The sequence below is a fragment of the Chrysemys picta genome, chromosome 5 (genome assembly GCF_011386835.1).
Source record: "Chrysemys picta bellii isolate R12L10 chromosome 5, ASM1138683v2, whole genome shotgun sequence".
Lineage (NCBI taxonomy): Eukaryota > Metazoa > Chordata > Testudines > Emydidae > Chrysemys > Chrysemys picta.
The window spans coordinates 29,880,257-29,904,084 of record NC_088795.1 but is presented as its reverse complement, the minus strand read 5'-3'; the positions used below and the strand labels follow the sequence as shown (position 1 = coordinate 29,904,084).

Genomic DNA, 23,828 nt, shown 5'->3' with positions numbered 1-23,828 from the left:
AGTCAGTTACAGCTGCTAACCATGTAATCTAAGAGCAAAAAGGGTGCTTTCCAAACTCAGCTATGCAATTGCTTAATTTATACTCACATACCAAAACATATCCATATTATATATCGTATGTCTTGATTTTTTTTTAAGATTATACAGTCTCAGAAACTTTGCAGAACTACATAACTATGACTTTTTGAAAAAAATCTAAAATTAGCTTGCCTTAAATATCAGAACCAATGGAAGTGTGACTTTATGAATAATTAGAGAGCTTTGTTTCATTTCTAAATAGGGAGGTGTCAGATGATAAATAAGGATCCATATTGTCTTAGGAAATAATATGAATCTCTATTTGACTTTCAGACCTCAGTATTCGTTGTTCCCTTCTTAACTGCATGGCTATGTGGAATATTTCAAATGTGGATTTGTTTTCAAAATGCTTAAATACTTAAGATGTAATTTAAAATCTGTTACTACTTTTACATTAAGCAGATTATCTAGTAATATAATCAGAATTGAATGGGTCCCCTATACAGATATAAATTCTGACCTCATACTGCCTACTGCAGCACTATGTTCAAATGTTCTAAATTTTGTTTGGTTTTTTACTGCACGTGTAAAAATAGAGGAGTATGTAAGCTTACCAGACACTCAGAGACCAGCACCAAGAGAAACAGAGACAGGAGAGTAGAAGAACTGTGTTTATATTGTGCTTCCCATCCCCCTGGACACAGATGCTCCTCCTTTTAGAAATTGAGACTGTTGCCCTTTCTTTTGCCTGTACTGTGGCTTCAGTGACATAATTTTTCAGTGCCAACGAAACACATATGTGTGTAATCTACTGCTTATTTTAAGCTTCAGTGAGCATATGAGATGACCATGCTCCCAGAGACAGGAGAGAGGAATAAGAGTTCAGAGAAGGAAAGGAAACTGCTTTGGGTGAGTTCAATTCTGATAGAACTCTTGCTTTTTTCAGCTGCAAGTTACAAAGAAAAATCATTATGGGAGGGCAGATTTTCAGCAATGATTTTCAAATATCTTTGAAAATATCCCCTTTGTTTCTGCTTGAAGTTTATGATGCCAATATGTGCAACCCCATGCATTCAAAAATCATAAATCAAGATTTTAAAAATTGTAAGACTGACTTTAAAACACAACAGATTTTTCAAAATAATAAAGTCTGGGTTCTTTTTATTTGCGTTCTGATACTTAAGCCTTTAGGATTCACATTTTCAAGTTTTTTGTCCACAAACCATTGAGGCTAGAACTTACTGTTTTCTGACAAAAGCTGAGATTTTCACTTAAACAAACTGACTCCAGATATTAGGACTTTAAGAGAAGCACCAAATATTACAAGACTTATGAAAAAATTGCAAGAATAGAAAACACTGTGATTCATCTTCATCTCAGACCTCTCGCTAGGTCAGGTGTGGGCAAACTTTTCGGCCCAAGGGCCACATCTGGGTATGGAAACTGTATGGCAGGCCATGAATGCTCATGAAATTGGGGGTTGGGGTGCAGGAGGGGGTGAGGGCTCTGGCTGGAGGAGTGGGCTATGGGGTGGGGCCTGAAATGAGGAGTTCAGGATGTGGGAGGGGGCTCTGGGCTGGGACAGGGGGTTGGGGTGCAGGAGGGTGAGGGCTCTGGGATGTGGCTAGGGATGAGGGGTTGGGGATGCAGGAGGGTGCTCCGGGCTGGGACCAAGGGGTTCAGAAGGCAGGAGGGGGATCAGGACAGAGGCTGGGGGTTGAGGTATGGGAGGGGTCAGGAGTGCAGGCTCCGGGCAGCACTTACCTCAATCTGCTCCCAGAAACAGTGGCATGTCCTCCCCTCTGCTTCCTACATGGAGGCACGGCCAGGCAGCTCTGCACGCTGCCCCATCCACAGGTGCTGCCCCTGCAGCTCCCATTGGCTCTGGTTCCCAGACAATGGGAGCTGCGGGGGTGGTGCTTGGGGCAGGGTGTGGAGCCCCCGGGCTGCCCCTAGGCGTTGGAGCCGGAGTGGGGACATGCCACTGCTTCTGGGAGTCGCGCAGATCCATGGCACACGCAGAGTGGGGCAAGCCCCCAACCCCGCTCCTTAGCTGGAGCGGGACAAGCCCCGGACCTCACTTCCCGGCAGGAGTTCGAGGGCCGGATTAAAATGTCTGAAGGGCCGGATGTGGCCTCTAGTTTGCCCACCCCTGCGCTAGGCCCTCACATCCAGGCTATGTTTTAATTGTGCCAATTGTTTCTGCATCACATCTAACATACAGCTTTTCCAAATCAGCCACACAGCTAAAACTCACATCCAAGCTTTCATTATCTTACATCTCGATTACTGCAACATTCTTCTCTCTAGCCTTGAGAAATGCAAGCTTGCCATGCTCATAGCCATTCAGAATACTGCGGCAAAGATAATTTTCCTAGTCCATAGCCTTGACCATGTCACCCCTCCACTGACTCCCTCTTCTTTATTGCATCAAACATATGCTGCTTGTATTTATTTTTAAGGCCCTTCATAGTCAATCCCCACCCTACCTATTGTCTTTCATTCTTATCAAGCTGTTAATACTCGCCTGCGAATGACCCATGATGCCAGCCTCTAATGCCAGTTTTGTGCAGGAAAAAAACTTGGTCCTTTATATTTTAGGTCATCGGGATGTTGTTTTAATGTTTAATGGAACATGTTTTCCTTTCCACGACCATGCTGAATGTTTTTTTTAAAAAGGGAAGTTAAGTTTCCAGTCAGTAGGGGTGGTTTGAAGACACTGGCAGCTGGATAGCATCTTGGATGGAGATGAAATGGTTAACCTCGACCTTTAAGTATTAGGTTTGGAATAATTAGATTTCAATCTTTAAATCTCAGTTTTTTTGGATGAAAGGAAAAATCTAGTATTACTATCACAATGTTTTCATCATTAATAAGCAAATGTATAGAAAGGGCATTTTTAATACCCAAAATACCCTTTTTGTCTAATACGATTGCATGCATGTGTGAATGCACACCACAGGCTCTTGTAAAAAAATTTAGTATTTCTTTATACTCAAAGAAATATTGAGAATATATTAAATATGATCATCAAATACTGTAATATTTCTAAATCTTCTCTAAAGCTCACTCTTTACATATTATATTTTGAATTAAGTCAAGCGCTGAGGATTATTTATTTCCTATTAATGCAAACATTTTAAATTAATTAAAAAAATTAAAAATACTGGATATATATTGCTGTTTTCTGATTCATGAAATATAAAAATCAAATGTTTCCAAGCCTAGTCATTGGCCAGATTCCCCTGTAGGATTAACACATTCAATTCAAACACAATCAATTCTAATCACTTATTTCTGTCAAGTGGGAGACAAGAAGTGCACTTTATATAAATAAAGAATACATGATGGCTAACCTCTGCTATGACATTTATTTTCATGAATGTGGAGAAGAATTATAACTCAAGTATGGCATCACCATTAGTGGATTATCCCATAAGTGAAGCCAGATGTCATAAAAGATCTGCCATTCACAGGGGTGAAAGTAACTCCAAACACTTACTGGGCCGGGGCTGGCTCTGGCCCCCAGAAGGGGTGGGCCCTTGGGCAGAATGGGTGGAGCAGGGCGGGGGGCGCGGTCAGCATCCCCCAGCCAGCCCTTCCAGGCTGCCTGGCCCGCGCCATCCAGGGCTCCAGTGGCAATTTAAAGAGTCCGGGGCTCCAAAGAGCTCCAGGCCCTTTTAAATTGCCGGCCCTGGGGCAGCTGCTCCCTTTACCCCCCCCGCCCATCGGTGGCTGAGGGGGAGCAAAAGGGGTATGGACATTAAAGCATTGTAGGGTCCTTTGCCGTGGCAGTGCTTTATCGTTGCTGCGCCCCGCCCCACCATCGGTGGTCCTGGTGGTAGGGCCGCCGATGGGGAGACACAGCAACGTTAAAAGCACTGCCTCGGCAAAGGATCATCCTTAAAGCGCTTTAACGTCAGTGCTTTAACATCCCTGCCCCTTTTGCTTCCCTTATCGGTGGCCCTGCCGGTATGGACCCTTCCAGCAGAGCCACCGATGGGGGAGGCAAAAGGGGCAGGGACATTAAAGCGCTGCAGCGCAAGCGCTTTAATGTGGGCTGCATATGGGCCGGTACGGGTTCTTACCGGTACGCCAGACCAGCTCACTTTCACCCCGGCCCATTCATGAATGCTTTATCTACAGTAGGTACAGTATGTTTAGTGGAATTTGCATAAAGAAGTTTGTCCGAGATCACAATTGACTGGAAGATCCACTAGGATCGACCAGTCGATCACAATCGACCGGTTGATGACCACTGCAGTACAGTGTTTGCTGCCTTTTCCCCCCCCCCCTCTTTTTGGTGTCCACTTACTTCCAGTTCCACATGGTGTCTGGTTGATCAGTAAGGCCGTAACTCTGATGCTCATATCTTTGAGGTTCTGTTGTACCTCATAAGGGGGTTGTATCACTTAGGGTATTGAACATAAAAAGTGCTATAAAATCCTAAAAGCACTGGGGAAAAAAGAAAATAAGTCCTGGGTGTCTCATGCAGAGCGAGCGCCCAATCATGTTGGCACCGAAAATAGTGACACTTTTACAAATTCTGGCCTTCATATCTATTTTCTCATAGGTAAGATGAGGGTAAAAATACTTTTCTGTCTCCTAGAGTTGTGAAAATAGATCCCTGCCTTTGCCACACACTTACTATGTGATATCAAGCAAGTCACTTAAACCCATTTTATGGCAGGTGGTCACTAACTGTGTGTTTCTCATTTTCTGGGTGCTCAATTTAAAACACCTGGGGCCTCATTTTCAAAAGTGCAGCTGAACACTCAACTCCATCTGAAGTCAGTGGGAGCTGTAAATACTCAGTACCTTCCTCAGTAAAGCAGTGTGGTCAAGGTTGGGAGTCCAGGGGTCCTAAATTCTAATCCTGGATCTGACCCTGATTTACTATGTTCTTTGTGTCAGTTTCCCCTTCTGTAAAATGGAAATAATACTCTTATACCAAGGGAGTTTGGGAGAAAAATACATTATTTTTTGTAAGGCACTTGAATGCCATGGCGATGTACCCCATAAAAAAAGACTATGAAAAAATTAATAATTCTGTCTTCAGTGCAGGGTTTGGATGGTGTGCAGAAAATAAGGTTGAAGATCACAAATTGAATTATGAAGCTAAAAAGAAATACTGAATTAGCTGCCTTGATCACCGAACACAGTCCATCCTGTGTATTGAATGAGATGGAAAAAATAGTATGTGATCATCTAATTAAAAAGGTATGTGACAATCCACATTCCAAGGGACCTGAATTTAAATTGCCCATTCTACCTTAATTCTAGCCTTTCCTAACTTTCAAGCGCTTGACTTTGCAACCTTCAATAACTTTTTTAATGTATTTTTTGGTATCTAATGATACATAGGTTTAAAGTTGAACCGTCATATGACTGATGGATATTTTGGGGGGAGCAGTTATATAAAACTATAGGTGTGGCTTGTGGTGCTAAACACTTATGAATAATAATGGTACTCCTCTTCAGTAAAGTGATCAGTAAAAGGTAGTTTGTCATATAAAACACTCAGAGAAATGGCACTAACAAATTAAAATGTCCAAAACAAAATATATAAAATATTGATGGGAATCAAGTGAAATACAAGGTGAAATCTACCGAACACCCTAGCCCCACCGCTTCCCCAAGGTCCTGCCCCACACCTTCCCTGAGGCCCTGCCCCCCGCTCTCAACATTCCCCCTCCCTCAGTGACTTGCTCTCCCCCACCAGCTGGGGGTGCGGGCTCTGGGGTGGGGATGAGGGGTTTGGGATGCAGGATGGGGATCTGGGCTAGAGGGTGGGGCCGAGGGATTTGGAATGTGGGAGAGGGCTGCAGGTTGAGGCAGGGGGTTGGGATGTGAGCAGGGGTATGGGCTCTGGGCTGGGGATGAGGGGTTTGGGTGCAGGAGGGGGTTCCGGGTTTGCGGGGCTCAGGACTAGGGCAGGGGTGGGGGCTCAGGCTCCCTGCCTGTCCTAGCTCCGCACTGTGTCCTGGAAGCGGCCTGCAGGCCCAGCTTCTAGCTGGGTGGGGGGTGAGGGGGGGTGAGGGGAGGGGGGAGGGGGCAGGAGGCTCCACGTGCTGCTCTCGCCCACAGGCACCACGCCCCCCCCAGCTCCCACTGGCCACAGTTCCCGACCAGTAGGAGTGCAGAGCCGGTGCTTGGGGCGGGACAGCGCACAGAGCCCTGTGGACCCCCTACCTAGGAGCCGAACCTGCTGCTGGCTGATTCCAGGGTGCAGCACGGTGCCAGGATAGGTAGGGACCAGCCTGCCTTAGACCCTCAGCATCACCGACCAGACTTTTAACAGCCTGGTCGGCGGTGCTGACCGGAGCCACCAAGGTCCCTTTTTGATGGGGCATTCAGGTCGAAAACTGGACGCCTGGCAACCCTATCCAGTTTTTCCGGGCATTAGACCTTGTTTTTCATTTCAGTACAACCTGAAGAAAAGCTCTGTGTAGCTCGAAAGCTTGTCTCTTTTACTAGCAGAAGTTGGACCAAAAAAAGATATTATCTCACCCGCTTTGCCTAAAAGTGGTTGTACTTAGCTAGATATGATGTTAGGAGCCCAAACTGGAGGGGCTGTATATTTCCAAGCCATAAGTCTACAATTATATTTCACTAAAGAAATCCTAGATTATAATCACACTATTGTTCACTGTTTAACAAGGCATATACTAGTTGCATTCATTTTGTTTAAGGAAACAACTTACTCTTTTGTAAATAAGCAATGGTCCCTACAGCTAAGCTACTCCTCTATGCAAGAACTCGCTTCCAAGAGTCTTCTACTACAAATCCCGTTTAAAAAAAAAAAAAAAAGTTGTCTGACATTTTCACTCCTACATTAGACACTTTGCCAAATAAAAATGTAGGCTTTCCTCTACCCATCCTTTGCTTCAGGAAGCGAAGTAAGAGATCCCCAGCGATGCACATTTTCACTCTTCTTCTAGCATCACCCCCAGCCCGGCAATATTTGATGGGTTGGGTCATACTCTATTTTTCATTAGCAGGACTCGGGGTTCATAATGGTGTAACTTTAGTGAATAGCATGTGGCGTGGGGCAGGGTATGAAGAGAAGTGGGTCCCCTTCGGTGTTCACCAGGCCCAAAGGGCATAGTCAGGTGGGATACAGCCTGGGCTGGGGGACTCAAAGAAGAGCTGGAGCAGCACCCCCACTTCCAGCACCTTTGTTCCCTCCCTCCCCCTCCTCTCTCAAGCTGGTGTGGGGGCAGGGAAGGACACCCCTCCCCCCCCGGGAAGCCAAGCTGGGGGGGGGGGGGGAGAGGAGGAAGAGCCCAGGTTGTTTTGCAGCTCGCTCCCCACCCGGAGCGCTCTGCTCCCACGCCGGCCCGGCCACCCCATCCCGGCAGCAGCCCCGACCCACCTGAGGGTCTCGTCATCGTCCCCCTGCTGGGCGCGGCCCGTTGCCTCCCTCTCCGCGGGGCAGGTGGAGCCCGGGGGCGAGCGCAGCCGGCACGGTCGCTCCGGCCCGAGCAGCAGAGACGCCCCCTCCCTAGCCACCGCCACCGCGGAGCCTACAGCTGCTGCCGCCAGGTCCGGAAGCGCCGACCTGCCGCTGCAGCCCCCGCCCGCCCCCACGCGCGGGTCCCGCTCCTTCCTCTGGGGGAACTTCGGCTCCTGCTCTCGCTGCAGAAGTGAAACTCTCCCCCCTCCCCCCCCCGCCAGGACACGGGCCCTGCTTCCTCCTGTCGAGCTGAGAAGACGGCGCCCTTCCGAGGGCCATGCGCCCCCAAGCCGGGCGCCCCGCTCTCCTTCCCTGCCGGGGGCAAGGGGAGAGGGTGAGGCCGGGGTGGGGCACGCTGGCCTCCTTTTAAAACAAAGGCGAGTTCCTTTTAGAATCACCTTCATCAACCCAACTGCTCTGCAGCCTGGCCGCCCCCGGCCAAAGGGATGCTGCCCCCGTTTTGCAACGGGTCCTGCTTTCCATCACACCCCAGGACTCCCGTTCAGCTTAAGGGGTAGCTTGTGGCACGCAGGGAACCAACAGGGGGGCATAGGAGTGTGTAGACCAGATTCAAACGGTTGTGGCAGTCTGCTGCAGGGTGGAAAGGGGGAGGGAGAATACCTGGATGAATGTGTCTCTCCCCTGGGGAAGAGCCCCTTAACTGCGACAACGTTCATTAGCTGTGGCCTTCAGAAAAAAGAAGTCAAAAGAATTTCTAGATCTGCAGCCGTTTTGGGTCGATTTTTAAAGGGGCCCAAATTTCATGAATCCAGCCTGTTACATTATTTAAAGAACACACTGAATGAAGAGAACTTTGGGAATGTGCCTCCTCATACAGAGAGCTTTATCGTAGCAATACAGTTTTAATGTCCTGCTTGGAAAGTGTTCAAAATCACAATGATTTAACTTCCCCACCCTATTATGCTTTATATGAATTATTGACATGGTAGAGGAAAAAAATGTGAAAAATGTTGGAAATATCAGACTGTAAGGGCAGTAGTGTTTGCCATTTCTCCTTAAGTGCACCATCCGTTAAAAACGGTTTAGGGCTCAATCCAACTCCCATCGATCAAGAGGGCATTTTCCATTAATTTCAAGAGGCATTGGATCAGGTCTGAACCTTATCAAAATAAAGGCCAAACTCCCATTTAAATCAGTAGGAGCAGGACTGGGACCTAAGCTGGAACCATTGGAAAGCTTCATAGATAATGGTCAATTGATAGCATTGGTGGGGGGGCGGAAGTGTCAGTAAAAAGCATTTTTAAGTGTTCGCTGAAAGCTATAAAGACCAAATGGAGAACTGAACCATGGGCTGTTACTGCTGTCACTGTTTGTGTAGCTGTTTTTCAAATTAATGTTTTGGTGGGAGGTTGTTTTTGCTGGTGGGAGGGGAGGGTGTCCAATTCTGATCTTACATAGTGAAGATCCAAAACACCACCATTGAAGGCAATGGATTTACATCTATGAGATTGGGATGTGGTTCATTGTTATTACTGTTTTCCTTTCCTTTGTATCAGTTTTTAAATTGTTTCCATTTTCTGAAATCATAGGTATCAGGTAACACTAAATTGCAGGTGTTTAATTCTTGAGTGACCATAGTCCAAAAGATCACTATTATTGCATTCTAATGGCGGGCCAAGCTAATGGCAACGATTCAGTGCATTGGGTAAATAATCTAGAGTGAGAGAAGAAATAATCAGGGAGGAGATGGAAGGAGAGGATAATATCACATAAGAGGGGAGGAACATGTCAGTGATAGAAATTAACATAATTTGTCCAGTTTATTTTCTGTAAATAGCAGCAACATTTACTGCACCTTATAAACTAAAATATTGGACAAAATAGTTAAGACGATGGAGTAGCCCACACTATGATTGTGAGCTAAATCATGAAAAGACCACATCACAAAGAAGAAAAGCCGAATTATGTTGTTAAATAATTCATAATGAATGAGGAAGAGCAATTCAGACCTCTGTAGTCCCAGTAAGAACAACAAAATTGTATGTTGCCTCCCAGGTACCATTCACATTCAGGGAAAAAGAAAGAGCTAGCTGCAGCCGTGAGTCAAAGAGCAAAAATGAGTTGGACATCCAGAAGCCACTCGCTCCAAGAACAAAAGAGTTGAGTTTCCTGCCTTTTATTTCCTTTTTCAATTATATTGTCCAGTCCCATCCCACTCACCACACATGCGAACTCTTCCAGGAATCAAATTTAAAAGGTCAGTTTGACTTGTTATTTCGTACTACTAGTATTCCCTTCTAGGAACTCATACTGTGAAATTAGGTTGTTAGCTGTGGCTCCAGTGCCTGTTCTCTTATGGAAGCACAACTGCAGGGAAATCTGGCTGGCGTGGTGGTCAAACCTTGAGTTTATTATAAGCCCAAGAAATTTAAAGTTATGCTTAAAAGAAATTCAGAAATGGTGCATAAAAAAAACAGTTATGTCACCAACCTTAACTCTTCCCTGTGTTGATGGCGTGAGGGGGAATAATGTGGAAAAATCTAGATGAAACTGATTTTTAAAGACATATTAAATTAGGACCACAAATACTAAAATGTCATAATGATCATCATAGGGTTATTGCATAACATCACTACTGTGAAGAGTTAAAGTGGTTCCAGTGCCTTGACTGTCTATTTCTTACCTTAACTGGCTTGGATTTCTTCTAAGTGTAACATCAACTCTGAATTTCCTGGATTTATTACATATCCTTGAAATATTTTTTACCCTTAGTTACTGATACATGCTCTGAACCTTAACATCATCCTAACTTTTCCCTCCCTCCTGCCCCAATATATACTATACAGTGCCTAGACACTATTGAGATGGGTGCTTTAGAAATGTAAAATATTTAATAAAATAATAGTAAATAAATATGCATTGGATTGCCTTAATTACCCATGATTTCAGTATTTACATTACTGAACATATTAAGTTTGTGTATCCTAGTAGAAGTCCAGTAAGTTCAAAACAAGATTTTCTGCTAATAGTCTGAACTTGTAGATTATTTTAAATCTACAAATGTTTCTGAAAATTCTACTTCACATTTTATTGTTTATACTACATTTCTTATCTTGAAACCGTAGCTTTCCAGGTATTATTGTTACTATGAGACAAAAGAGTGCTTTGACTGTACAAACCTAGAATAAGCCAGTACCTGCCTCAAAGAGCCTTCATTGTAAAAATCACACAGATACAGTTCAAACAATTGACACAAAGTTGGAAGGACTGGGTTTGAAATTATGCAGGTTTGTTTTTTGGTTTTAGTTGCATACAACAGTCACTATTAGTATGTCTACATTTATTCACGCTTAGCTCATCGTGATATCAGATACCACAATATATTCTAATGTGCTACAACAGAAGATAAAACTGGTGTCACTGTGTGTTTAGTCTGCATGTTTGTAGTGGAAGTTAGGAGAAATAGAAATGGATTATCTATTTTTAGATTTTGTTCAGGCCTTATGTAAAAAGAGGATGGGAAGGATGGTCCAGTGATTAGGACACTAGCTTAGAATGTGAAAAACCAGTGTTCAAGTCCCTGCTTTGCCACAAACATCTTGTATGACCTTGGGCAAGTCACTTAGCCTCCGTTTCTCAGTTTCCCATCCCTAAAATAGGATAATCATACTGTACTTTCCTACCTCACAGGAGTGTTCTGAGGATAAATACATTAAAAATTGTGAGGTGCTCAGATACTACGGTAATGGAGACCATGTAAGTATCTAAAAGACAGATAGCTGACAGATGATACCAAAGGATTGGAGAAGCACTAATGAATTAATGTAACCATTTTTAAAAGGAGGAACTTGGTCTTTGTGACTATCATCTTGTTTAACATCATGCTCACTAAAATAATGGAATAAATATTAAGGGAAAAGTCTGCAAATACCAAATCTATAGTAATAGCATAAACAATAAGCAACGTAAGTTTATGGAAAGTAGTCCACACCAAACAAACCTATTAGCCTCTTTCAGTAAAAATACAATAAAATTAGAGTATGCCAGGAATCCAACAGATATCATATAGATGGACTGCAACAAAAAAAGGTTTGCATCAGTCTTGAGTTTCAGTCTTCCAACAAAGCATTATTCACTTCCTCCTTATTATAACCTGCAGAGCTCTTCTTAGTCACAACAAGTAAAGTTTCATAATAAATAGTTGCAACAGTTTTACTTCAAACATACATCCATATTAGTAAAAACAGAACCCAAAAGATAGGTAAACATTTTCTGTCCCTCAGCAGATACGATAGAAACATAGATTTTTTTTCCCCGTTGCAGCTACCCCTCATCCATGGGCTATTAATGTTTTAGAGTTGCATGTCATCGTGACTCACCCTTTAGTAGACTTCAGATAACTATAATCCTCAAAGTGGCTGAAATCTAAGCCATCAATAACAAATCAACATGAATTACAACTACAACATGAATTAACAATATGAGTAGAGCTGGGTGAAATTTTGCAGCCCAAACTTTATTGGCAAAATGCAGATTTGGCAACACCAAAATGTTTCTTGAATTAAAGGTTGGTTTTGCTGAATTGTTTGTGTGGAAAAAACAAAAAAGTCATATTTCATTTGGAAATAAAATATTTATATTTATTACTTCAAAATGACACTTTATTTAGAAATTTCTTTAATTTTTTTTTAATTAAGTGTTAAACATGCTCAAAATAGAAAACACATTTTGGGTCCAAAAAAAAAAATGTTTTGTTTGATCCAAAACAATTTTCCAACTTGCCAGTTGTCTGAACATTTTGAAAAACTTGTTATTGGGTTTGACCTGAAACAATTTTTTGATTTTTCTGGAATTGCCAATGAACTGAAAAATCCACTATTTGCACAGCTCTAATTGTGAGTAACTTAGTACTACTAGGTAAATACAGAAACACAGTTGTCACTATTAAAAAGACAGTTAGTGCACTATGGAATGTGACATAGCAAAGTATTTCCATATGCTCAGAAAAGGTAATATCTTTTGTAATTCAGATGCTGACACAGTAAATGTTGGTAAATATTAACTTTATATGGCTGCCATTTCTGTTGCTTTACGCATTTATTTGACAATCTAGGTCAGATTATCTGCTACAATTAGTGGTCACCAACTGGTCAATTGCGATTTATTGGTCAATCCTAGAGGATCTCCCAAACGCGATCTCTGGCGGCGCAGTGGGGCTGTCATTAAGGCAGGCCCCCTGCCTGCCCTGGCCCCACGCCGCTCCCGGAAGCGGACGGCACAGCCTGCGGCCCTGAGGGTGGGCGTGCGCTGCTCCTGTCTGCAATCACCGCCCCTGCAGCTCCCATTGGCCGGGAACGGGGAGCTGTGGCCAATGGGAGCTGCAGGGACAGTGCTTGCAGAGAGGGACATCACATGAAGCCACGTGCCCTGCCGAAGGGGCATGTTGGCCCCTTCTGGGAGCAGCGTGGGGCAAGGGCAGGCAGGCAGGCAGGCAGGCAGGGAGCCTGCCTTAGCCTTGCTGCGCTGCCGACCAGGAGCCACCCAAAATAAATGCTGCCTGGTGGGAGGCCGCACCCAACCCCCCAGCCCCCTCCCAGAGCCAGCACTCATACCCCCTCCTGTATTCTGAACCCCCTCCTGCACCCTAACCCCCAGCCCTGAGCCCCCTCCCAGAGCCAGCACCCCAAATCCCTTCCTGCACCCCAACTCCCTGCCCCAGCCCTGAACCCCGCTGTCAGAGCCAGTACCCCACACCCCCTCCTGCACCTCAACACTCTGCTCCAGCCCTGACTCCCCTTTCAGAGCCAGCACCCCGTATCCCCCTCCTGCACCCCAAGCCCCAGCTGCACCTCAACACTCTGCTCCAGTCCTGACTCCCCTTTCAGAGCCAGCACCCTGTATCCCCTCCTGCACCCCAAGCCCCAGCCCTGAGCCCCCTCACAGAGCCAGAACCCTGTACCCCTCCTACACCCCAACACTCTGCCCCAGCCCAGAGCCCCCTCCTGTACCCAAACTCCCTCCCAATGCTTGCACCCCTCACCCCCTCCTTCACCCCAATCCCCTGCCCCATGCTCAGCCCAGAGCCCACTACCATACTGCGAATCCCTCGGCCACAGGCCAGAGCCCTCACCCCCTCCCGAACCCCAACCCCCCCCCACCCCAGCCTCGTGAAAGTGAGTGAGGGTGGGGGAGAGTGAACAATGGGTGGGGGGGATGGAGTGAGTGGGGCAGGGCTTTGGGGAAGGGGTGGGGTAGATCCCTTCCTGCACCTCAACTCCCTGCCCCAGCCCTGAACCCCTTAAATTCAAAAAGTGATCTTGGGCGTAAAAAGGTTGGAGACCACTGTACTACACTAATACATCATTTAATGCAGTGCCAATGGGATGTTATTAGAAAAGTTAGATTAAATTGATGTGGACAATACTATTAAATAGATCTGATGGATTATAAAGTAAAGCATGGTTAGAAATGAACTGACGTGCTATCATCTTATCTTCATGCCAAGCAGCCATCAAAACAGAGGACAAACAATTGTGTTTCCCCAGTTGAATAACTAGTTGGCATGACTCTTGCTTTCTTCTCTTCACTATATCTACAGAATACAAGGTATAATTTTTGTTAGACAGACCCTTGTGTAAATCAGAGTATCTCAATTTACTTCAAAGTTCATGTGTTTGATTTTTCCTGTGCCTCTGTTTATTATTATTAGGGTTGTCAAGCAATTAAAAAAATTAATTTTGATTAATTGCGCAACTAATCACACTGTTAAACAATAATAGAATACTATTTATTTAAATATTTTGGATGTTTTCTACATTTTCAAATGTACTGATTTCAATTACAACACAGAATACAAAGTGTACAGTGCTCACTTTATTTTTATTACAAGTATTTGCACTGTAAAAAAACAAAAGAAAGTATTTTTCAATTCACCTCATACAAGTACTGTAGTGCAATCTCTTTATCATAAAAGTTGAACTTATGTAAAATTATGTTCCAAAAAAACTTCATTCCAAAATAAAACAACGTAAAATGTTAAATTTTAGAGCCTTCAAGTCCACTGAGTTCTGCTTCTTGTTCAGCCAATCGCTCAGACAAACAAGTTTGTTTACATTTGCAGGAGATAAAGCTGCCTGCTTCTTGTTTGCAATATCACCTGAAAGTGAGAACATGTGTTCTCATGGCACTGTTGTAGCTGGTGTCGCAAGGTATTTACATGCCAAGTGCACTAAAGATTCATATGTCCCTTCATGCTTCAACTACCATTCCAGCGGACATGCGTCCATGCTGATGATGGGTTCTGTTTGATAACAATCCAAAGCAGTGCAGATTGACGCATGTTCATTGTCATTATCTGAGTCAGATGCCACCAGCAGAAGGTAGATTTTCTTTTTTGGTGGTTCAGGTTCTCTAATTTCTGCATCGGAGTGTTGCTCTTTCAAGACTTCTGAAAGCAAGCTCCACACCTCATCCCTCTCAGATTTTGGAAGGCACTTCAGATTCTTAAACCTTGGACCGAATGCTACAGCTATCTTTAGAAATCTCACATTGGTGCCTTCTTTGCATTTTGTGAAATCTGCAGTGAAAGTGTTCTTAACATGAACGTACTGGGTCATCATCCAAGACTGCAATAACATGAAATATATGGCAGAATGCGGGTAAAACGGAGCAGGGGACATACAGTTCTCCCCCAAGGAGTTCAGTCACAAATTTAATTAACACATTATTTTTTTAACGAGTGTCATTAGCACGGAAGCATGTCCTCTGGAATGGTGGCTGAAGCATGAAGGGGTGTACAGATGTTTAGCGTATCTGGCATGTAAATACCTTGCAATGCCATCTCCAAAAGTGCCATGCAAATGTTTGTTCTCTCTTTCTCGTGACATTGTAAATAAGAAGAGGGCAGCATTATCTCCTGTAAATGTAAACAAACTTGGTTGTCTTAGCGATTGGTTGAACAAGAAGTAGGACTGAGTGGACCTGAGGGCTCCGAAGTTTTACATTGTTTTGAGTGTAGTTATGTAACAAAAAAAAATCTACATTTGTAAGTTGCACTTTCATGATAAAGAGATCAAACTATAGTACTTGTATCAGATGAATTGAAAAATACTATTTCTTTTGTTTATCATTTTTACAGTGCAAATATTTGTAATCAAAAATAATATCTACTTTGATTTCAGTTACAACACAGAATACAATATATATGAAAATGTAGAAAAACATCCAAAATATTTAAAAAATTTCAATTGGTATTCTATTGTTTAACAGTGCGATTAAAACTGCAATTAATCGCAATTAATTTTTTTATTGCAATTAATTTTTGGGTTAATTGCATGAGTTAACTGCGATTGATTGACAGACTAATTATTATTATGCATCACATGTATGAAAAAGCTCAGAAAATAGATATAGATATATGGCAATGCATCTAAGGCCATATCTACACTGGCAAGTTTCTGCGCAGTAAAGCAGTTTTCTGTGCTGTAACTCCCAAGGTGTACACAATGCCAAGTCACTTAGTGTGCAGGAACTGTGCAGTTGTAGTGCTTTAAGAAAACCACCCTGAGAGGCGTAGAGCTTTCTGCACCAAGGCTACAGTGCTACAGTGCCAGTATAGACACCGTGGCGACTACAGTGCTGCAATTGGCCTCCAGGAAGTGTCCCACAATGCCTGTTCTCACCTCTCTGGTCTTCAGTTTGAACTCTACTGCTCTGCCCTCAGGTGACCAACCGTCAGCCCCACCCCGTACATTCCTTTGCAGATTTGAAAATCCCCTTCCTGTTTGCTCGGTGATGCGTGCAGTGGTCTCAGCGCATCTTTCCAGGTGGCCATTCCTGCTCCACGCACCAGGCGATCCCCTGTTTGGAGCAATGCCAAACTGCTGGACCTCATCAGCGTTTGGGGAGAGTGGGCTGTCCAGTCCCAACTGCGCTCTAGCCATAGGAATTAATGATACCTACAGACAGATTTCACGATGCATGATAGAAAGAGGCCATGACCGGGACACATTGCAATGTAGGGTAAAAGTGAAGGAGCTGCAGAACACCTATCACAAGGCGTGGGAGGCAAACCGCCGTTCCGGTGCTGCACCTATGAGCTGGCGGTTCTACAAAGAGCTGGACGCGATACTCGGTGGTGACCCCACTCCACTGTAAAGGCCCCTGTGGATACTTCCTTGGCTCGCTTGCCAGTCGAGACTGGACTGAGCTAGGAGAAGGAAATCTTGGATGAGGATGTGGAGTGGGGGGGGGGACCCAGAGGCAGAGGATGACTTGGAGGCCAGAGATGCATGCAGCCAGGAGCTCTTTTCTACCCCGGAGGAGCCTAGCCAGTCACAGCAGTTGGATCTTGGTGAAGCGCAAACAGGAGAGGAGGCCCCTAGTAAGTGGATCTGATTTTGGGAATTGCTGAAGCGAGTTGTTGGGGGCAGGAGAGTTACAGAAAGCAGGCTTGTCTCCCACTCATGCCTAGTCTGAGCGGCGGAACAGGCTGTTGATTGACTCCCTCACTTCACAAGAATCTCCCTCAGAGATCTCCAGGAAACTCTCGTGGAGATACTGGGTAATCCACTGATGCAGGTTCTTCGGCAGAGCTGCTTCGTTTCTTGCCCCATTAAGGTAACTTTCCCACGCCACTGTGCTGTCACGGGGTCGGGGGGAGGGAAGAAAGGGAGACGACAATTGCTGCCCACAGGCGAGCCGCATGGGGCCAGGGCAGAAGCCGCAGGGTTGGAGAAGACCCTCCCTTGATTCCCTGCTCACCCTCAGCAGCGAGATATCTTCCATAATGATCACCCCCTGTGGAAATTGTGGGGACAGGAATGATTATCAGCCTTCCCCTCCTCCCTACAGTGCTGGCTCTCCCCAAGAGCCACGTGCCCAGTGTACAGCAGGGTCCAGGAACCCTGATTTACCCTGCCCCTGTGGCTGCTCACCGTTTTGGGGGTCTTGTGGCTCATGTGTGCTTGCCAGCTAGTGACAGGTGTGTGAGTACTGGCTGTGTTTTAAAGCACTGAATCAGTGTTGTGTATGTTGCAAACAATACTGCTTCTGTAAAATGTTGCATTTAAACTTCACAGAGATGACCTTGGGAGCCCAGCCTCCCTCTTTGTTATCGGCAGCAGAACGGCTGCGCAGAAATAAAAGGCAGCCAAGAAGAACTAAGGAGGACTTTCTGCATGAGGTTATGATGTGCTCCACCACCGGGAAACAGGAATTGAAGGAGTGGCTGGACAGCGAGAAGAGGGACCGAAAGGAGAATGCAGTACACCAGAAAAAATCCATGGAGTGGCTCTTAAATGTTATGGAGCATCAAGCAGACATGCTCCAGGTGATACTAGCTCTTCAAACAGAGCAGCTCCACGCCTTCCCTCCCCTGCAGCTTCTGTTGCAAAACTCTTTCTCATGTGCTCTCCAGACACCACCAACACACTCTTATCAACCTCCTGGCTCCAGTCTCTATCTGCAGCATTCCACTTCTCCCTTCTTACAGTCCAGCACCATGGACTCCCACTACCCACTGCACTCAACACTCATCCCTCTGCAGTTTGGCCCTGCTGAAGTACAATACCTGCTGCATTGTACTCCAAAGGAGAAGGTTGGATATGATCCCTGGACATACACAAATCTTTAGCCATCCCAGGACCCCTTCTCGTCCTGGGACTTTCCCTTCACCCCCCCTCCCTGCTGATGTATTTTTGGTTTGACTCTCTCCTCCGGTTGTTGTCTTTCAATAAAAGAATTGTGTTGGTTTGAAAGCAATCTTTATTCTATTAATTGAAAACAAAAAGAGCCCTGCAAAGCAACATACAATTATGTTAAACCCCTTTATTGTATCATGTGCACCAACCGCCTCCTAGCATTACAACCACTGCAATCCCGAGCATAGGAACAAATATGAGTGGCTTTCAGCTTCAGATTGCTGCCTCAAGGCATCCCTGATCCTTATGGCCCTGCACTGGGCCCCTCTAATAGCCCTAGTCTCTGGCAGTTCAAACTCAGCCTCCAGGCGCTAGGGTGACCAGATGAGAGACATGAAATATCGGGACACGGGTGGGAGGGGGAGTCGCTGGCAGAGGGGAAAAAAAAAAAAAAAAAAGAGCTGCCGGAGCATAGGAAAAATTGGTGGGGGCTGAGCACCCACCGGCAGCGCCCCGCCCCGCCCCAGCTCACCTCCGCCTCCCCTGAGCGGGCTGCTGCGTCCTGCTTCTCCCCCCTGTCTCCCAGCGCTTGCGCCGCCATACAGCTGATTTGCACAAGCCTGGGAGGGAGGGGTGAGAAGGAGGAATGTGGCATGCTTGGGGAAGAGGCGGGGCCAGGGCGGGGATTTGGGGAGGGATCCAATGGGGCAGGGAGGGGGTGGAGTCGGGGCAGGGCCAGGGCTGAGTTGCGGGGGCATGAGCCCCCTCCGCCTGTGCGCCAGAGTGCAAGCTATTGGGACAATTCGCGTCCCAACCGAACATCAGTCGGGACGCGGGACAAACAAGTAAATATTGGGACAGTCCCGATAAAATCAGGATGTCTGGTCACCCTACCAGGCGCTGAGCCTCTGCAGTCCGGCGCTGAGCCTCTGCAGTCTGGCGCTGAGTGAAGCTTTCATCCTTCCCTTCACAAATATTATGGAGGGTACAGCACGCAGCTATAAACATAGGAATATTGTCATCGGCTAGGTCTAGCTTCCCATAGAGGCATTGCCAGCGGGCTTTTAAATGGCCAAAAGGAAACTCAACAGTCATTCTGCACTTGCTCAGCCGGTTGTTGAACCGCTCCTTGCTGCTATCAAGTTGCCCCGTGTATGGCTTTATAAACCATGGCATTAAGGGGTGGACAGGGTCTCCCAGGATCACAATGGACATTTCGACTTCCCCTACGGTGATCTTCTAGTCCGGGAAGAAAGTCCCGGCTTGCAGCTTCTTGAACAGGCCAGTGTTCCGAAAGATGCATGCATCATACACCTTTCCGGACCAGCCTGTGTCAATGTCTGTGAAACACCCACAGTGATCCACGAGCTCCCGGAGAACCATTGAGAAATACCCCTTGCGATTAATGTGCTCAGTGGCTAGGTGGTCTGGTGCCAGAATTGGAATATGCGTGCCATCTTTTGCCCCTCCACAGTTAGGGAAGCCCATTTGTACAAAGCCATCCACTTTCCCACTCCAAACTGTTAGTGACCAATCGGTAGCAGTCTGGAGTAGCCAGCTTCCCCAGTGCAATCGCCACGTGCTTCTCCAACGACAGGGCAGCTCTCATTCTCATGTCCTTGTGCCGCAGGACTGGGGCGAGCTCATCACATAGTCCCATGAATGTGGCTTTCCTCATCTGAAAGTTCTTCAGCGACTGCTCGTCATCCCAGATGTGCATGACGACGTGATCCCACCACTCAGTGCTTGTTTCCCGAGACCAAAAGCGGTGTTCCACTGTGGTCAGCATCTCCGTGAATGCCACAAGCAATCTTGTGTCATAGCTAGTATTCGTGGTGAGATCAATGTTGCACTCCTCTTGCCTTTGTAGTTTAAGGAATAACTCCACTGCCACTCATGATGTGTTGGTCAGAGCGAGCAGCATACTGGTCAACAGTTCAGGATCCATTCCTGCAGCCCGAAGAGGCAGGGAAGACTGGAAAAGAAAATGCAAGAGCACATATTGGGAGTGGAACAACAGATAGAAATAAACAACAATGAGGAGGAATGTTTGGGGTGGCATAAAGAGAGAACCAGAATTGTAAATGAAATGTAATTGTTCCAGCCAGAAAGCAGGGATGCTGTTCAATTACTGAACTATAACCTCCACTTATTTCTCAATTATGAAAGCTCCTGTATTCTGATTGGTTGAGAGGTCTGATTGATTTGTTATCAACACGTATGTTTCTTCTCAGTAGCCATACTACATACAAGTCTCTGAACTTTGATTTCTTGAGGACCATTTTTAGCCACTCCAGATAGAGATTGTTTTAATCGTTGTACTATTATTCCTTAACCATACAAATCAAATCACTCTTTTGCCTTCAGAATTTTGCATCCACTATGTATAGAAACATGTCAGTCTCAGCTTGTGCCCACCTCTTCATCCTCTTATGACACCAAACCACAGATACTAAAACTAGTGGTTGCTCTTAAAAAACTTGCAATTTTTTTCCTTAATAAATAGATGCTGTATTCCGTAAGGCTAGTACACTCTTTTTAGTATTTTCTAAAGAAAGTATGGGAAGGTTTATCTGAATAAGGCAAAGTTTTCATTCTTTTAAGGTTGGCCACTGTACAATGAAGTAGTACAGTTATCAAAAAGAAATTACTCTTACTGAAAGGAAAGAAAGGTAGCCATTTTTGGTGTGAGCAGTAGCCAATCAAAGAAAAGGGAATTTTTCATAGCAAGATTATTGAGTATACATTTCAGTAGAATAACTATATACAGATTCTCCCTTTTAATTCAGTAATAAGCCAATGGCTGAGGGTATACTTTGGAATGTATTTAGGCCAGTATATAGTTATTATTAAGCAATAAGATACAATCACATGAAAACATTTATACTTCAGGGAATGTTTTCAAATAGCAAAAAGTCTATGGAATAGTTTTCAAATAGAAGTTGTTAATAAGTGGCTGATAAACTATAAGCAAATTATCCTGTTACTATTCTCTTACTAGAATTACCCAAAACTAGACTGGACAAAACATTTCAGAATGAGCAGTATAAACCACCATATGGCAGGGGAAATGGATTGGATAACCTAAGAGATCTTTGCTATGCTGTTTGTAATTTTATAATCTACTTTGCCAGTATTTTACTTTTCTCAACAGATGCACAAAATATTATAATCTAGTTATGGAAGCATGTTGGAATATTATATTGCCAAATAATTGCAATTACCTGTTTAAAATGATATTTCAATAATCTGCCTCAACCTGAGTACACTCAGTGTTTTCCAAATCAGAATGACTAATACCCAGGCCAATAATACTCTCGGGATTCTCGTTAATTTCATAATAGACAAAGATAATTTCACATATATTACAAGTTGTCATTAGAGTGACAAGAGAAAAAACATGGGAGGATGTTTTTAAATAACTACCAGGGCAAATATACAGAACAGGAACAAGAAATTAGCACCAAAGATACAATGAGCAGGTAAGTAGAGACAACCAGTTTATACTTAGACAAAATATTTCAGAATTAATCTAGGGAAGGATTCTCCACAATACATGATTGTGCTCCCCATCCTGTGAGAGATTCCAAGTGCAGCAGCTGGTAGCAGAACCCATGGGACAAAGCTGTCATGGAGACAGCTATGGGCCAGAGAAAACAGGAAGGTAGGGCAGAGAAATGGCTTTCACACTGATCTAAGTGTGAGCTAAAAGGATCTTCAGATTCTTTGGGTTGATCTCTCTTCCTGTTCTGAGGTGGGGGAACCCATTCCCAAAAAGCAGCAGTCCAGGTAATATCACCAGTGTAGATTGGCAGCATTCCCTTGCCTCTACAAATGAATAATCCATGATGTATTTAGTTCAATATGGGGAGAACATAATTCAGTGTTCTCTGGTAGAATGGCATAATATAATCCTGGTCTAGTAAGCATCAACAGGTCACTACTGGCTGAAGGAAGGGGCAATGACATGAAGTATGACTGTCTTCCTGGCCAAAATTCCAGGTTGTTCCCTCCCCAGATATACAGCCTGATCCCTGCAGATCTTCTTCTTCTAGACTTAGTCACATCTATATGGGCTTGGCTCTTTGAGTTCTCCTTCTCTGTTTTAAGCAGTTCCTCAGAAACTCTGCAGCTATCAAATCCTTTTGTATAACATTCATCCATCTAGTTTTGGGTCTTCCAACACTTCTCTTACCCCCCCACTTCTAAGTTTAATACCCTGTTTCCTATATATTCTTCCTATCTTCTTTTCACATGCCCAAACCACTGAACCCTGGATTCCTTCGGCTTTTCTATAATTGGTACCATCCCCTAATTCATTCATTCCAAACGTGGTCTATCCTTGTAAATTCAAGCATCCATCTTAACATTTTTATTTCTACTGTATTCAAGATCTGCTCCATCACAGATTCCAAGGCCAGAAGGGACCAATGTGATCATATACTCTGACCTTCTGTATAACACAGACCACAGAACTTCCGCAAACTAATTCCTAGAGCAGATCTCTTGGAAAAACCTCCTATTTTGATTTAAAAAATGATCAGTGATAGAGAATCCACCTCCGCCTTTGGTAAATTGTTACAGAAACAGGTAGGCACTCTGAAATTAGGACATGCTGGGAATGACTTTTAAATTGTTCCAGTGGTTAATTACCCTCATGTCAAAAATGCATACCTTATTTCCAGTGTGAATTTGTATAACTTCAACTTTCAGTCACTGGATCATGTTATACCTTTCTCTGCTAGATTGAAGAACCCATTATTAAATATTAGTTCCCCACATACATACTCATAGACTGTAATCAAGTCACCCCTCAACCTTCTCTTTGTTAAACTAAATAGATTGAGCTCCTTGAGTCACTCTCTCTAAGGCCTGTTTTCTAATCCTTTAATCATTCTGTGGCTCTTCTCTGAATCTTCTCCCATTTATCAACATCCTTTTTGAATTGTGGGCACCAGAACTGGACAAACTATTCCAGCAGCAGCTGCACCAGTGCTAAATATAGAGATAAAATAACCTCTCTGCTCCTAATTAGTTTTGTGATGACTGGGAAAACTGCATGTTGAAGTGCCTGCTGGGTGCAAAGGTTGCAGATCTCACTAGACATCTAGACAGATGTACGTGCAGTGCTGGGGAGGAGCTGATGGTCCTGGTACATGTAGGTGTCAATGACATAGGGAAAGGCAGGAGAGTCGTCCTGGAGGCCAAATTTAGGCTGGCCAGATAAGAGATTCAAGTCCAGGACTTCCATGGTAGCATTCCCTGAAATGCTTCCAGTTCCACATGCAGGGCCAGAAAGACAGGCAGAACTGCAGGGTTTCAATGTGTGTATGAGATGATGATGTAGAGAGGAAGGTTTTAGATTTATTAGGAACTGGCGAACCTTTTGGGAAAGGAGGATCCTATAACAGGAAGAAACCAAACTGGAATCAAACTGCTGGCATGTAAATTTAAAAAAAATGTAGAGGATTTTTAAATGAAAGGCTGGGAGAAAGCTGACAGGTGCCAAGGGGCACTCAGTATGGGTGGAGACATCACTTAGGGATGAATTTATTAGAAGGGGAAACTCTATTCCTAGTGAAGAGGATAAGAAAGAAGTTGGTAAGAGCTAGTGAGAAACAAATCAATCATAAAAGTGTTCCATTTAAATATAACACGAAGGCAAGCAACTAAATATTGACAAAATGTACAAGTGCTTATATACAAATGCTAGAAGTCTAAATACTGAGATTGGTGAACTAGATAGCGTGCCT

At 44.5% G+C, this 23,828-nt stretch overlaps 1 protein-coding gene and 1 long non-coding RNA gene across 4 annotated transcripts in view; one reads left to right on the top strand and one right to left on the bottom strand.

Moving 5' to 3' along the window:
• Positions 1–7,661, bottom strand: part of BANK1 (B cell scaffold protein with ankyrin repeats 1) — a 287,338-nt gene extending 279,677 nt beyond the window's left edge. For 2 of the 3 annotated variants that reach the window (XM_024099921.3, XM_042859972.2), the window contains exon 1: positions 7,394–7,626. In XM_024099921.3, coding sequence (XP_023955689.1) covers positions 7,394–7,409 — 16 coding nt within the window. In that variant the 5' untranslated portion in view covers positions 7,410–7,626. Of the gene's footprint in view, positions 1–7,393 lie in introns of all 3 variants that reach the window. The other variant, XM_008179150.4, reaches the window with a different exon arrangement.
• Positions 173–18,175, top strand: LOC135983904 (uncharacterized). Its single transcript, XR_010601729.1, has 6 exons — positions 173–927; positions 5,078–5,238; positions 9,491–9,692; positions 11,126–11,191; positions 13,944–14,041; positions 17,515–18,175. It is a non-coding gene; the product is annotated as an uncharacterized LOC135983904 (long non-coding RNA).
• The last annotated feature ends 5,653 nt before the right edge of the window (positions 18,176–23,828 follow it).